The following is an 11,008-nucleotide window of genomic DNA, read 5'->3' on the forward strand; positions in this document are numbered from 1 at the left end:
AGTGGGGTTAAGAACTAAACCAAAGTGCAGTCATGTATTTATTACATATTTAAATACTCTGATTAACAAATTTGTCAAACAGGTAGATGAGGGAATGTGGGAAATATACGTGCCCACAAAGCAAAAAAAGGCACAGACATAATATTAAACCTATTAAACATGCTATTTTCCAGAATTATCAGCACCAACCACGCTTATTTTCACTACTTAGAGCAGAAATGAAGAATAGCCATTAAAAAAAAAAATCCACAGAACTAAATAAACTGCTTGAGAATTCAATGTTGAAGACTTCTGAAAGGGTATTTCCCCTTCCTCACCAGAGAGACATTAATTCTGATTTTGGCCCCTGGGTTTGTACTGAAATTTGGTGATAGTTGGAATTTAGGGGAAGCATTCAAGATATCACAGAGATATTGGTGCCCTTTAAAGAGTAGTATGCTGGATCATAATTTTCTTTCTCAAATCAGAGGTTAAATCTGCCAGCAGAAATTCAGCTCCAGCTGGGAAATGCAGGATCTCAAAACAGTAGGGTCTTGCCTAAGACCAGACTGGCAGCATCTTTCCCCTTGAGAGGCTGCAGCTCATGGGACCTTTTGATTTCAAAACCCAGCAGAAGCCAAGAGCTGGGAGCTATCCATCCACAATTGGTATGAGAGGGGGTCCAACCTCCTCACTTGCTGTAGGACAATCAAAATACCCCTGTGGGCTGCAGTTGGCACCACTGTCACAGGTTACAGATCCACACTCAAGGAAAGGTGTTTAAAACCAGTTTCTTTCTGCTCACAAGTCCATTTACCCTTTCCAAAATCACCTTTTATTAGTGTCAACTGCTGAGGATTCACAAACTAAAACACACACAGCCTGAGTGCCTTGACAATTCAAGGCATGGTACAAGTTAACATCAGCATTTAAAACTTTCAAAAGTATTGCAAACAATTACCACGCCCTCAACTCACAGATAAAATATTCTGTAAAGCTTAAATACATATATTTCTGTCATGAAACCTTTCTCAGTGCTGGCAAAACTTCCCTGCAATTTTTTTACAACAGCATACTTTGAGTTCAGAAGCTGGCTGTAGGGTAAAATTGTTTTATTTATTAAAACCCATACATGGTCTTACCTTTTAGCAGAGGCAGGGGAGTTAACTCGATAGGCTTGCCCTGAGACCTAAACTGGGAGGAGCTTTGTGACCTCTTCTGTCTGGCTTTTCTGACGGACTTCCGAGAAAATCCGTCTACTTTATCCACTGATGGAGGAGTAGTTGGTGCTGAGGACATATCCCTACTGAAGGAAAACAAAGGTTACAAATATACTCCAAATGAGTGAAATGGGTAAAGATTAGCCTAAACTTCCCAAATATCTTCTTTCTGCACCACTCTCCTGTTGACAACTCACCCACATAAATACTGTTAAGAGATTTAGCCCACCGATACATTTACACACTGTATGGAATAAACTTAATGGAGCTTAATTGTTAATGTAATAATTCCTCCTGCTCACTTTTTTATCTGTGTCTCCCATTTGCCAAAAATCCTGCAACGGGAAAAATTCAGACCTAATGCTGACATCATTATGTCAACAGAATTCATGCACCTGTAGACCTGACATTGCTTTAAACTATGTATTCTTTGGGATGAAGTAATTTCAACTCACTCTGCAAGAGACCATGTATGCTAAAGAATGGATACACAAAAAGGTACAAATGTTTTTTTGGCATTCAAGTCACCAATATGCATGAGCAAAAAAAAAAAAATAGGACAGCAGAAAAACTCCATTTGCTTACCATACCTGCATACCAGATTTTATAGAAATGTAAGAAGGTATAGCAGAAAGTACTGTTATACTTCACAATTTCGCTAGCACTGACAAATTCTACATAATGCTTCTTTATTCTCCATTTTAGAAATACTCAGTTACTTTCCTGTGAGTCTCTTTACACGTAGTTATTCCACGTTCTGGCATTTCTGTAGGACCAGCAGTGTGGTAGCTGTAACTGTTCTAAGGGCACAAGCCAGACAAGGTTTGCAGGGAGAGGCAGAGAGCCAAAAAAGGCTTCTGCAAGCAAAAGTTTGTTTGTTTCCCAACTTCAGCTGGTGTAAGCAATAAGCACTGCATCTTCCTATAAAACCGGCCTTGGTAGTACTCCTGTAGCTGATTCCATACCACTAGGAAACATTTAAACAGTGAATTAATGCATTCACCTATTGTATTTACCAGTCTTGTCCTGCGTGTTACAAAGGCTCATCAGATCTTGATGAAATACGTGAGCAATACTCAACAGAAACGAGACGGGAGGAATTCAGGCCTACATGTTTCAAGCAGCTCTGTGCACAGTTAACTTCACCAGCGTGTGCAGCTCCCCTGAAATCAGCAGCCCCATCTGCATTAATGACACGATCATTAGCGAGAGCAGCTCCGTTGATTTCAGCCAGGCCACACACTCGTGCAAAGTTAAGCATCGGCGTAAGCATTTGCAGGATCAGGGTCTTAGAACATGTCCTTGGAAAGCATTACTCATCCTCAATGTCTGTTGACTTCAATTACCAAAGTGACTCCTTTGCTACAAGAAGTTAATTCCACGACACAGAGAACACTTTCGAGTACTTATTTTTATTAAAATATTTGATTACTCGTAGGCTTCATAAATTACTAAATCCCCTGAAACAGACATTATTTGGGTTTGTCTTTTGTAAGAAAAGCTTTCGAAAGCATGATTTGTTGCAACAGTGTAAACAAGCTCCGAAAGATAAGAACTGTTTAATGCAGAATCACATATAGGCGCACTAAATCAATCAAAAATGGGAGTATAAACTCCATAGCTTCTTCGAGGAAGCATGTGCAGCACTCAGAAGGTGAACTGTGCAGCTGGCATTACAATAATGAAAAAATCTCATTCCATCTTTTTGATTTCTCCTGAGGTATTCTCTCACTTCCAGCTTAGGCTTTCTAAATATAATATACTATCAGCAACATGAACCCGTACCTTAAACTGGTCTTGTTTATCATCTGGGCGGAAAAAAAAAAATGCCACCATCACCAGGGCATTCAGGCCCCAGCCAAGATTAATAAATAAAAAAGTCAGATAAACTGAAATAGAATGGCCTGTACTTTAGTAACCCACTTCTAAGATTTCAACAGTCCGCCAAAAAACATACAAACACGAAGTTACCTGTTACATAAACCAAATTCTGGAAATATCAGCAAAAAATACATTCCCTAAACCTGAATCGGTTTGGCCCTATTTCATCTCATCAGAAAGCTTCCCCTCCTCATCACGTGCATCATTAAAGTGTAACCATCCCTGCAGAAATGTTTGCACGCTCCCTCAAAATTAAATTACAAAAAAAAAAAAAAAAAGAAATAATAATAATGGACAGGGACTAAAGTAGATCACTTAAACTGCAGGATCATTGTGTCAGCAAGGAGCTTTACTGACACTTCCCCGCTGTAAATTTAGTAACAGTTTCCCTAACCTGCTTTATAAATTATTAAAATCTAATTCTAATTCAACAAGACTCCATCCAGCCTAACAACGTTACAGTAAACACTGATCTTTCTTTTCGTCTCCCCAAATGAACATTCCCTGCCCTGCATACACTATCACAGGGAAATACTCTGTTTCCACCAAGAGTCGGGGGGGGAGGAGGGAGGAGGGGGGGAATAAAGCCCGAGATTATTTATTGTGTGCGAGGGGGAAAAGCTGCAAACCCGGCCACCCGCTCCCCGCTTCCTCCGCTTTATTCCCCGAGTATTTTGGTAAATACGAAGCCACGCTCATCAGATCCCTCAGCCCCGGGGAAGGGGGGGGGATGGTGGAAGACGCGAAAATACCGACGGATATCGGCGGGGAAAAGGGAGCAGAGGCGCAATTATCCGCTCCCGGCTGTCATTTCCAGACGGGATCTCCGCAGCTGGAACATGTCCTCCCGCAGCCCTCCTCCCGCACCGCCGGGCCGGCCATGGAGTTACCTTGACGCTCCTGGGTAGAGAAGCCGGAGACGGAGGGAGGCGGCGGCGGCCTTGGCGGAGCGCGGCCGATGCCTGGCGGCGGCGGCGGCGGCCCGAGTGCGGTTCTCGCCGGGCTCGGTCGCTGCCGCGGCGGCGCAGGAGCCCTGTAGGCCTCGGCCTCGGCGGCGGCGGGGCCTCCCCGGCGCAGGGCGGCGTCGGCGGCGGGTTCAGGCGCGGGCGGCTCCGCTCAGTCCCGTGCACTCCCCGCTGCCTGCGGTGCCGCTGCCTCTTCACATTCCCGGAGAAGGGCCCTGCGAGGCGGGGTGGTGTGGGGGGGGGGGGAGCCGCCGAGCACAGCCGAGCCGAGTCGAGCCGAGGGGGAGCGGCGGGCGCGGAGAGGGGGGGGCAGTGCCGGGCAGGGCGGGGAGCGCGGGTTCCGCCGGCGGCGCTGGCGCGGGGGAAGAAGAGCGAGTGGAGGGTCCCGGTGGGCGTCGGGGTCGCGGTCCTATTGTGGCTCTCAGCGGGCTCCGGCCATGGCACTCGCTCGCACACACTCGCTCGCTCACAACCGAGCGCGCTGCTGCCACCGCCCCCCGACCGCGGACCGCCCCCGACCGCCCACCGGAGCCGCCGCCGGGACGCGCCGCCTCAGTGGCGCCCGGAGCCGCCTTGGCCGCCGGGACCGCCGGGAAAGGGCCGCCCCCTCCCCCGGCAGCGGCGCGGCCCCGCCGCTCCCGCAGCCCCGCCGATCCGCCGCATCCCGCGGGTCCCTCGCATCCTTCGCCCGGGGGAGCGGCGGGGCCCCCTCGGCTGAGCGGTAAAACCCGGCGCTGCTGAGGGAAAACCCCGCTAAGGCTGAGGTAAAGCCCCCCGTCGGAGCCCCTCGCGGGGCGCAGAGCCCCTTCCCGGGGAGGGCAGCGGGCGACGGGCCGCGCCGGGTCCGGCCTGAGGGACCCGCTGCGGGCACGGCCGCAATTCCTTCTTTGTCCGCAGTGGGAAGCAGCGGCTGCAGCCTCCCTCTCCTCTCTGCACCCTTGGGTTTCTTAGCCCAGTGTGTGATCGCTGTCTGCACCACCCTTTTTTATTTTTTTTCCCCCCTTAAGTGTATTTTTATATACTTGGAACCAGAGACCAGCACAACGACTGCTTGTAGATAGGACGGTTAAATGTCATAAATTTTTGTTTAAACTTATCTACCCGATGGCTTTGGTGTTTGATGGTTTTGTTTTGGGTCCTGGTTAGTTTGTTTGCTTGTTTTCCCCAAAATACAGCAAACGGCTATAGGGCAATGGAGCTGGCGAAGGGACTGGAGAACGTCTTTGAGGAGCGGCTGAGGTTGTTAAACTGGGGTTGTTAAGCCTGGAGAAAAGGAGTGTCAGGGGGAACCTTATTGCTCTCTACAAAGGAGGATGTAGCCAGGTGAGAGTTGACAGGTAACAAGTGACAGGACAAGAGGACACAGTCTTAAGCTGCACCAGGTGAGGTTTAGGTTGGACATTAGGAAGCATTTCTTCACAGAAGGGGTGATTAGACATTGGAATGGGCTGCCCAAGGCAATGGTGGAGTCACCATCCCTGGAGGTGTTTAAGGAAAGACTGGACCTGGCACTCAGGTGGTGTTAACACGGTGGTGTTCGGTCATAGATTGGACTCAGAGGATGATTTCAGAGGTTCTTTTCCAGTGTAATTGATTCTGTGATTCTGTAATAGTGGTAATATGGCTATTACATTTGAAAATACTCTCTACTGTTTCTCCTATATTTCTGGCAGAAAAAAAAGGTGACTTATATGAGCAGCAGCCCTCCTGCATTGATATCACCAAATCCCTCTGAGGTACAGTCTTTTTTTTTTTTTAGGAAATGAGCTCAAGAGTAGTTTGAGAGCTGGTTGCTTTGGTGGATCAGTCACATCCCTCCTTTTAGTGCAGGTACAGAACCCTCTCAACATTACTAATCCTGCGAAGGATACCTAGTTGTGGTCCCACTCAGCTTCTTGACTCAGCTTTTGGCATAACGGAGGGCGTGGGACTGTGTCAGACTCGATTTAAAGTGATGTAAGCTGTTGTCAAACTACTTTCAAAATTGCTAATTTTCAGGCAGCTAAGTTCCCTGGTCCAGTTCACGTTGAGGAACCTGGAACACTAGTTAAAAGCTCATGGCTACTGAAGTATGTGAACAGTTTTGCCTCTCATCTCTCAAAATGCCTCTTCATATGTTAAGAAATAGGCCTCCCCTAAATTCTTTTACCCACAGACAAAGTGTTTTCAGTTCATTTCAATCATTCATTGTGTGACATAGTTTTAAACCTCTTAAAGTGCTTATTTCTTGGCTCTGTGTTGTCTCAAAATCATTCACATCTTTTTTTGAACTGTAGCACCCAAGACTGGACACTGCTACAGTTGAGGCCTCAACATCTGCTGTCCTGCCTGTCACAGACCACATTCCTGTGTACATGTGCCAATACAAATACTTTAGAGTCAGTCTGATCTATCCACAGTCTTGCTGACCTGTCTTACCCCCGCATCCATTTCTGCTGACCTACCAAGCCAGTTATTTCTCCCTCAAGTAGACAGTAATGCTACTTGAGAAATTACTTCCTGCAGCAGCCCTAATGCTATGCCCTCATTTTTATTGCTGGATAATCAAACAGTCAAAACACATTTTGAAATAAAATTCCACATGATGTTAAGTCAGAAAACTGTAGAATTTGTCATCCTTTGTAAATTGACTGCATTTCTCGCAAGAATTGTATTTGAAAAAGCAAAACTTAGATTGAACTGTGCCACGGTTACAGAAAGGTTGTGTAACTAAATTTAGAAGAGAGATTTGTACATATTTGTAAATATTTTAAACTTTAAATTCACTTAAACCAAAGCAGCTAAAATAATGTAACTGTAAGCAAGGATTGGTAACAAAGAATGTAGGTCAAGGAGAGGGTGGTGTTATACCAATATAAGGTAAAATATGATAGAAACAGTGTAGCTTCCCATCAGTGAGGGACAAAACATGTTTTGCTGTGATATGTACTTAATTCTGTTAAGTTGTGTTTGTCAGTGACATACTTTCATTCTCAGTTTTGGTCACTGTCCTGTGTGCTGCTTTTGATCTGAACAGTGCAATGAGCAGCTCAGAAAGTTATTGCCAGCATACTCTGCAGAAGGGAAGTTCTAGCACAGCCTGATGGCTACACTGGCACTTTAGGTGCAGTTGAGCAAGTCATTTTACATGATTGTACTTCAGTCTTCCCAGTATGAGAAGAAATCCATCTTTGTAAAACACTAAAAATCTAAAATTGAAGCCTCTGATGTAGGTATCTATTAAAATAAGTGCCATAGAAGGGATAAAAACCAACACTGCTGTCCAAGTCCTGTGCACACAGAGGTTTTTACTCCTCATTCTACCTTTGTATAACAGCTATCGAATTAGTTCTTCAGTACAGCTGAACAAGCTGGTAAATAATGCATTCAGCTAGTTTATTTCTTAGATGGTCATCATGTGGTATGTTTGGTCCATTTTGATTGTGTAAAGCATTTTTATGATGTGTTTTATATCAGGTGATGTTTGGATGGTAACAATTCAAGACAAATACAGGCTTTATCAGTGAATGAACAGAAATCTTACCTTTTCTGTTTCGCTTGGCCATCAGATTTTGCAGAGTAGGCTTCCCACTTATTTCCAGATCGCTTTCTTTTTCCTCCTTTAATCTGTGAAGTCCTCATCTGTGAGAAGATTTAAGAGCATGATATAAGATATGAATGTAAAACTGCTGGTATTTTGAAGGGGCACTTGTCCTTCTCCTATTCTCTGTTTAGTCTGCATTTTGTAAAAATTGTTACTTTTAAAAAAAATGGATAAGTGAATTCCAAGCAGAGATGGAGAAGAACTAAGTACTACAGGTGTTTTACATAGATGTGTATCTGTATATGTTTATATATGTGTTTGTATAAATACCAATTTGCAAGAATAAAAATTGACTTTCATCAGATAAAGTTCACATGACCAACATCTCCCGTACAAGTGTGTGGGCATATATATGAAAATATAGGCACAGTCAGTACCTGCAGCCCTTCCTGGAGATTTACAAGCAATAATAAGTTCTTTTGATCAGTGTTTCTCCACTGCTGTCAAAGGTACAAGACAAGCCTATCCTTTTCATAAGTGGCATTGCCTTACTCCCCTACAAAAGGGCTTTTTAAAAAAGGGCAGGAGAGGAATTTTCAGGGCTAGCTCCTTGCCAGTTCGGCACTGTGCTTTTTAGCACCCAGTCGGAACAGCAGTCAAGAGTCCTCCAAAACAGAGATTTTTTTACCAGTGACTCAGATTTGTGCCCCTTCACGTTATTTTGTGTGGTTGAAGTTCCACTATAGACCATCTGTTATGGCCACCCAGGCAGGAGTACGGAGCTCTCATCCACACTGGCATTCTGCTCTCTACATAGCAGCTTATCAAACGGGATTGCTACGGAGATACCCCTCTGGAAGTCCTGCTCCGTTGAGTGATAAACATAAATGGACCTAGCTGGAGCTTGTAAATGTCTCACATGGCACATCTGACATGTATTTGTCTACAGGAGGGGTCACATAATGCTCCATAAAGGATCTCCGATATGTCAAAAGGAGCATTATCGGGGGTACCATGGGATTAGTTCAGATATTCCCTGTTCCAATACTCGTAAGCAAGAAAAGACTTGCTCTCCCCAGAGAACTAATTATTCAGACCGGCAAGAAAAAGACCAGAAAGAGAAAGCGTTATGGAGGAAGCAGCAGAGCTGTTTGAAGAGGCAAATCAGCATGTGAACAAGGCTTTTCTGATACATCTTTTAACAAAAATGAACACAGTGGAACACCACATCAAAGCAACTGTCCTGCTCCATCAGCGTGATTGAAACGGCACAATCTGTGATTTTTTTTTGTTTACTTTTGAATGAAATTCACACGTAACAAGAAAGTGTTTCTACTCAGTCTGTTTACCCTGCACTTGACTCCTGATTCATACGTTCTAGGTTTTGGGGAGGAGTGGCATGTCCGGCTTCTGGGTGACATTTGTAATCGCTGTACCAAGTTTCTGCCGTAATAACCAAGTGCTTGTTCCTCCTTGCCTCCCGCTCCTCCTCCTATCAGCTCTGTGATAACACTGTCAGTGCCCTCAGGAACTGAATTCCTGGTTGGGGATGGGGGGGGGGTAAGCGTTTTAGGGTCACAGACACAACTACCAGAATGGGAACTAATTCTTCCTCTCTGTTTATAGACACTGCGTCATTTGAAGTCTGTTTCTCTAGTCAACATGGCAAGATAAGTAGGAGCTTGCTCGCCTTGGCAGCTGGAGAGCTGCCTCCTCCCAGCACCACACTGCTCTCACTGATTCCCAATTCACGGTTTTGTTCCTACTTTGCTCCCCTCCCCCAGTGTCTTAACTTGCCTTCAGGCCCCAGGCACTCCTTTAAGCCAAGTTTTCTGAATTTTCTGTTCGGATTTCCTTTGCTGCCTGTTTACCTCCGCCTTCCTTGGGCTTTGCAGTGCCCTCCTCGGCCAACCTGCCCTCCCCAACTGTCCCTGCCCTCCCCAACTGTCACTCCCCAGCTGTCACCCCCCCAACTGCCTCGGAAGGTTCTAGTGCTCCCCCTTCTCTCCTGGGGCAGTGCCTGCAGGGCTGCCTCTGGTGCCTGAAGCTGCCTGGAAACACAGCCACGTGTGTGACGTGGTCCCCCTGTGCCACTGGGGTGTTTCTGAGTCCCAGGTGAAACGAGCTCTGCTTCTGTTCCTTTGCTTTGTGATCAAGCCTCCTTCCAGTAGCTGAAGGGAGTCTGCAAGAAAGATGGGGAGCGACTTCTTACAAGAGAATGGAGTGACATGACGGGGGGAATGGCTTCAAATTGAAAGAGGGTTTAGATTGTGTATTAGGAGGAAGTTCTTTGCTGTGAGGACGGTGAGGCCCTGGCACAGGTTGCCCAGAGAAGCTCTGGCTGCCCCATCCCTGGAAGTGTTCCAGGGCAGGTTGGATGGGGCTTGGAGCAACCTGGTCTAGTGGAAGGTGTCCCTGACCATGGCAGGTTGGAATGACATGATCTTTAAAGTCCCTTCCAACCCAAACCATTCTATGATTCTGTGATTCTAAGTCTCCTCAGTAATCTCTGCATTTAATGCATTACAAGCCAGTATATACACTGCTATAAAACCATCCACTTCATGTGAGCACGTTTTACTGAGGCACAAGTTCCTACCTACAACATCACACCTTGAAAAGAGCTAATGAGTAAAAAATACCCATGTCTGTTGAAAGTGCCCAGCAGTGCTTTAAGTGTGTGAACTGTAGCACTTCCCACATCTCCAGTGAGGCACCTACCAGCTCCCTCCCAAGCTTGGTGCATCTCTCATGGTTATAGCAGTTGATAAAACTCTTGAGATTTTCCCCAAGTTCAGAGTCCCCGAGGCTGGAGTAGGCTGAGACAGAGATATCTTGTTCCCTTTGTTATGAAAGAGAACAATCAAGTACTCGTGTTGTATTTTTCAACCTGCTTTATCTCTGTCTCATGGTACAACTTTAACCTATTGGATACTTTTAAAGTTTTCAAATTATGGCAAGGGAGAGTCTTCTGTAGTCGGTAGCTAAGCTCAGCATTGTAGGGAATGCTTAACATCAGAGGGGGTCTAACAGCATTTAAACAAGTTTAAAATATAAGTTTTAATGGGTTCCAGATTTTGCAGTACAAATGAATGAATATGTATGAATACTGCCAAAATGGGAAGGACAGGAAAAGAAAGGTTTTAAGAGCATTTTCTAAAGCCTTCCCAGATCTACTATCAGGGTTAAACAAATATGATAATTTTGCCACTGAGATAATTACATGAATAGGGAGGTTGTAGTTCTGTCATGACCCTGTAAAAGAATTACAGATGCCCTATAAATGGCTAGTAAGAAAGAACTTCACATGAGAGAGGAACTGGAGTTGAAAACCAAAAGCTATAAATCTTAGAAAAAGACAGAAATTGATTCGATTTAGACAGAAAATAGCAAAGAAACACCTAAATAATCTCCTGACTAAGCAGACCACACAAAAATAG

At 45.3% G+C, this 11,008-nt stretch overlaps 1 protein-coding gene across 6 annotated transcripts in view; it reads right to left on the reverse strand.

Moving 5' to 3' along the window:
- Window positions 1-9,508, reverse strand: part of PPP2R5E (protein phosphatase 2 regulatory subunit B'epsilon) — a 77,050-nt gene extending 67,542 nt beyond the window's left edge. The window contains exons 1-3 of one of the 6 annotated variants that reach the window (XM_051769893.1): window positions 9,366-9,508; window positions 7,569-7,666; window positions 1,122-1,282 (exon numbers count right to left, since the gene is read on the reverse strand). In XM_051769893.1, the coding sequence (XP_051625853.1) occupies window positions 1,122-1,282; window positions 7,569-7,666 (259 nt within the window). In that variant the 5' untranslated portion in view covers window positions 9,366-9,508. Of the gene's footprint in view, window positions 1-1,121; window positions 1,286-3,970; window positions 4,540-7,568; window positions 7,667-9,365 lie in introns of those variants that run through there. The other 5 variants (XM_051769891.1, XM_051769894.1, XM_051769892.1 and 2 more) reach the window with 5 other exon arrangements.
- Window positions 9,509-11,008: the final 1,500 nt, after the last annotated feature.

Source organism: Manacus candei, unplaced genomic scaffold (genome assembly GCF_025592945.1).
Source record: "Manacus candei isolate 608988 ecotype Guabito, Panama unplaced genomic scaffold, ASM2559294v1 h1tg000113l, whole genome shotgun sequence".
Classification (NCBI taxonomy): domain Eukaryota; kingdom Metazoa; phylum Chordata; class Aves; order Passeriformes; family Pipridae; genus Manacus; species Manacus candei.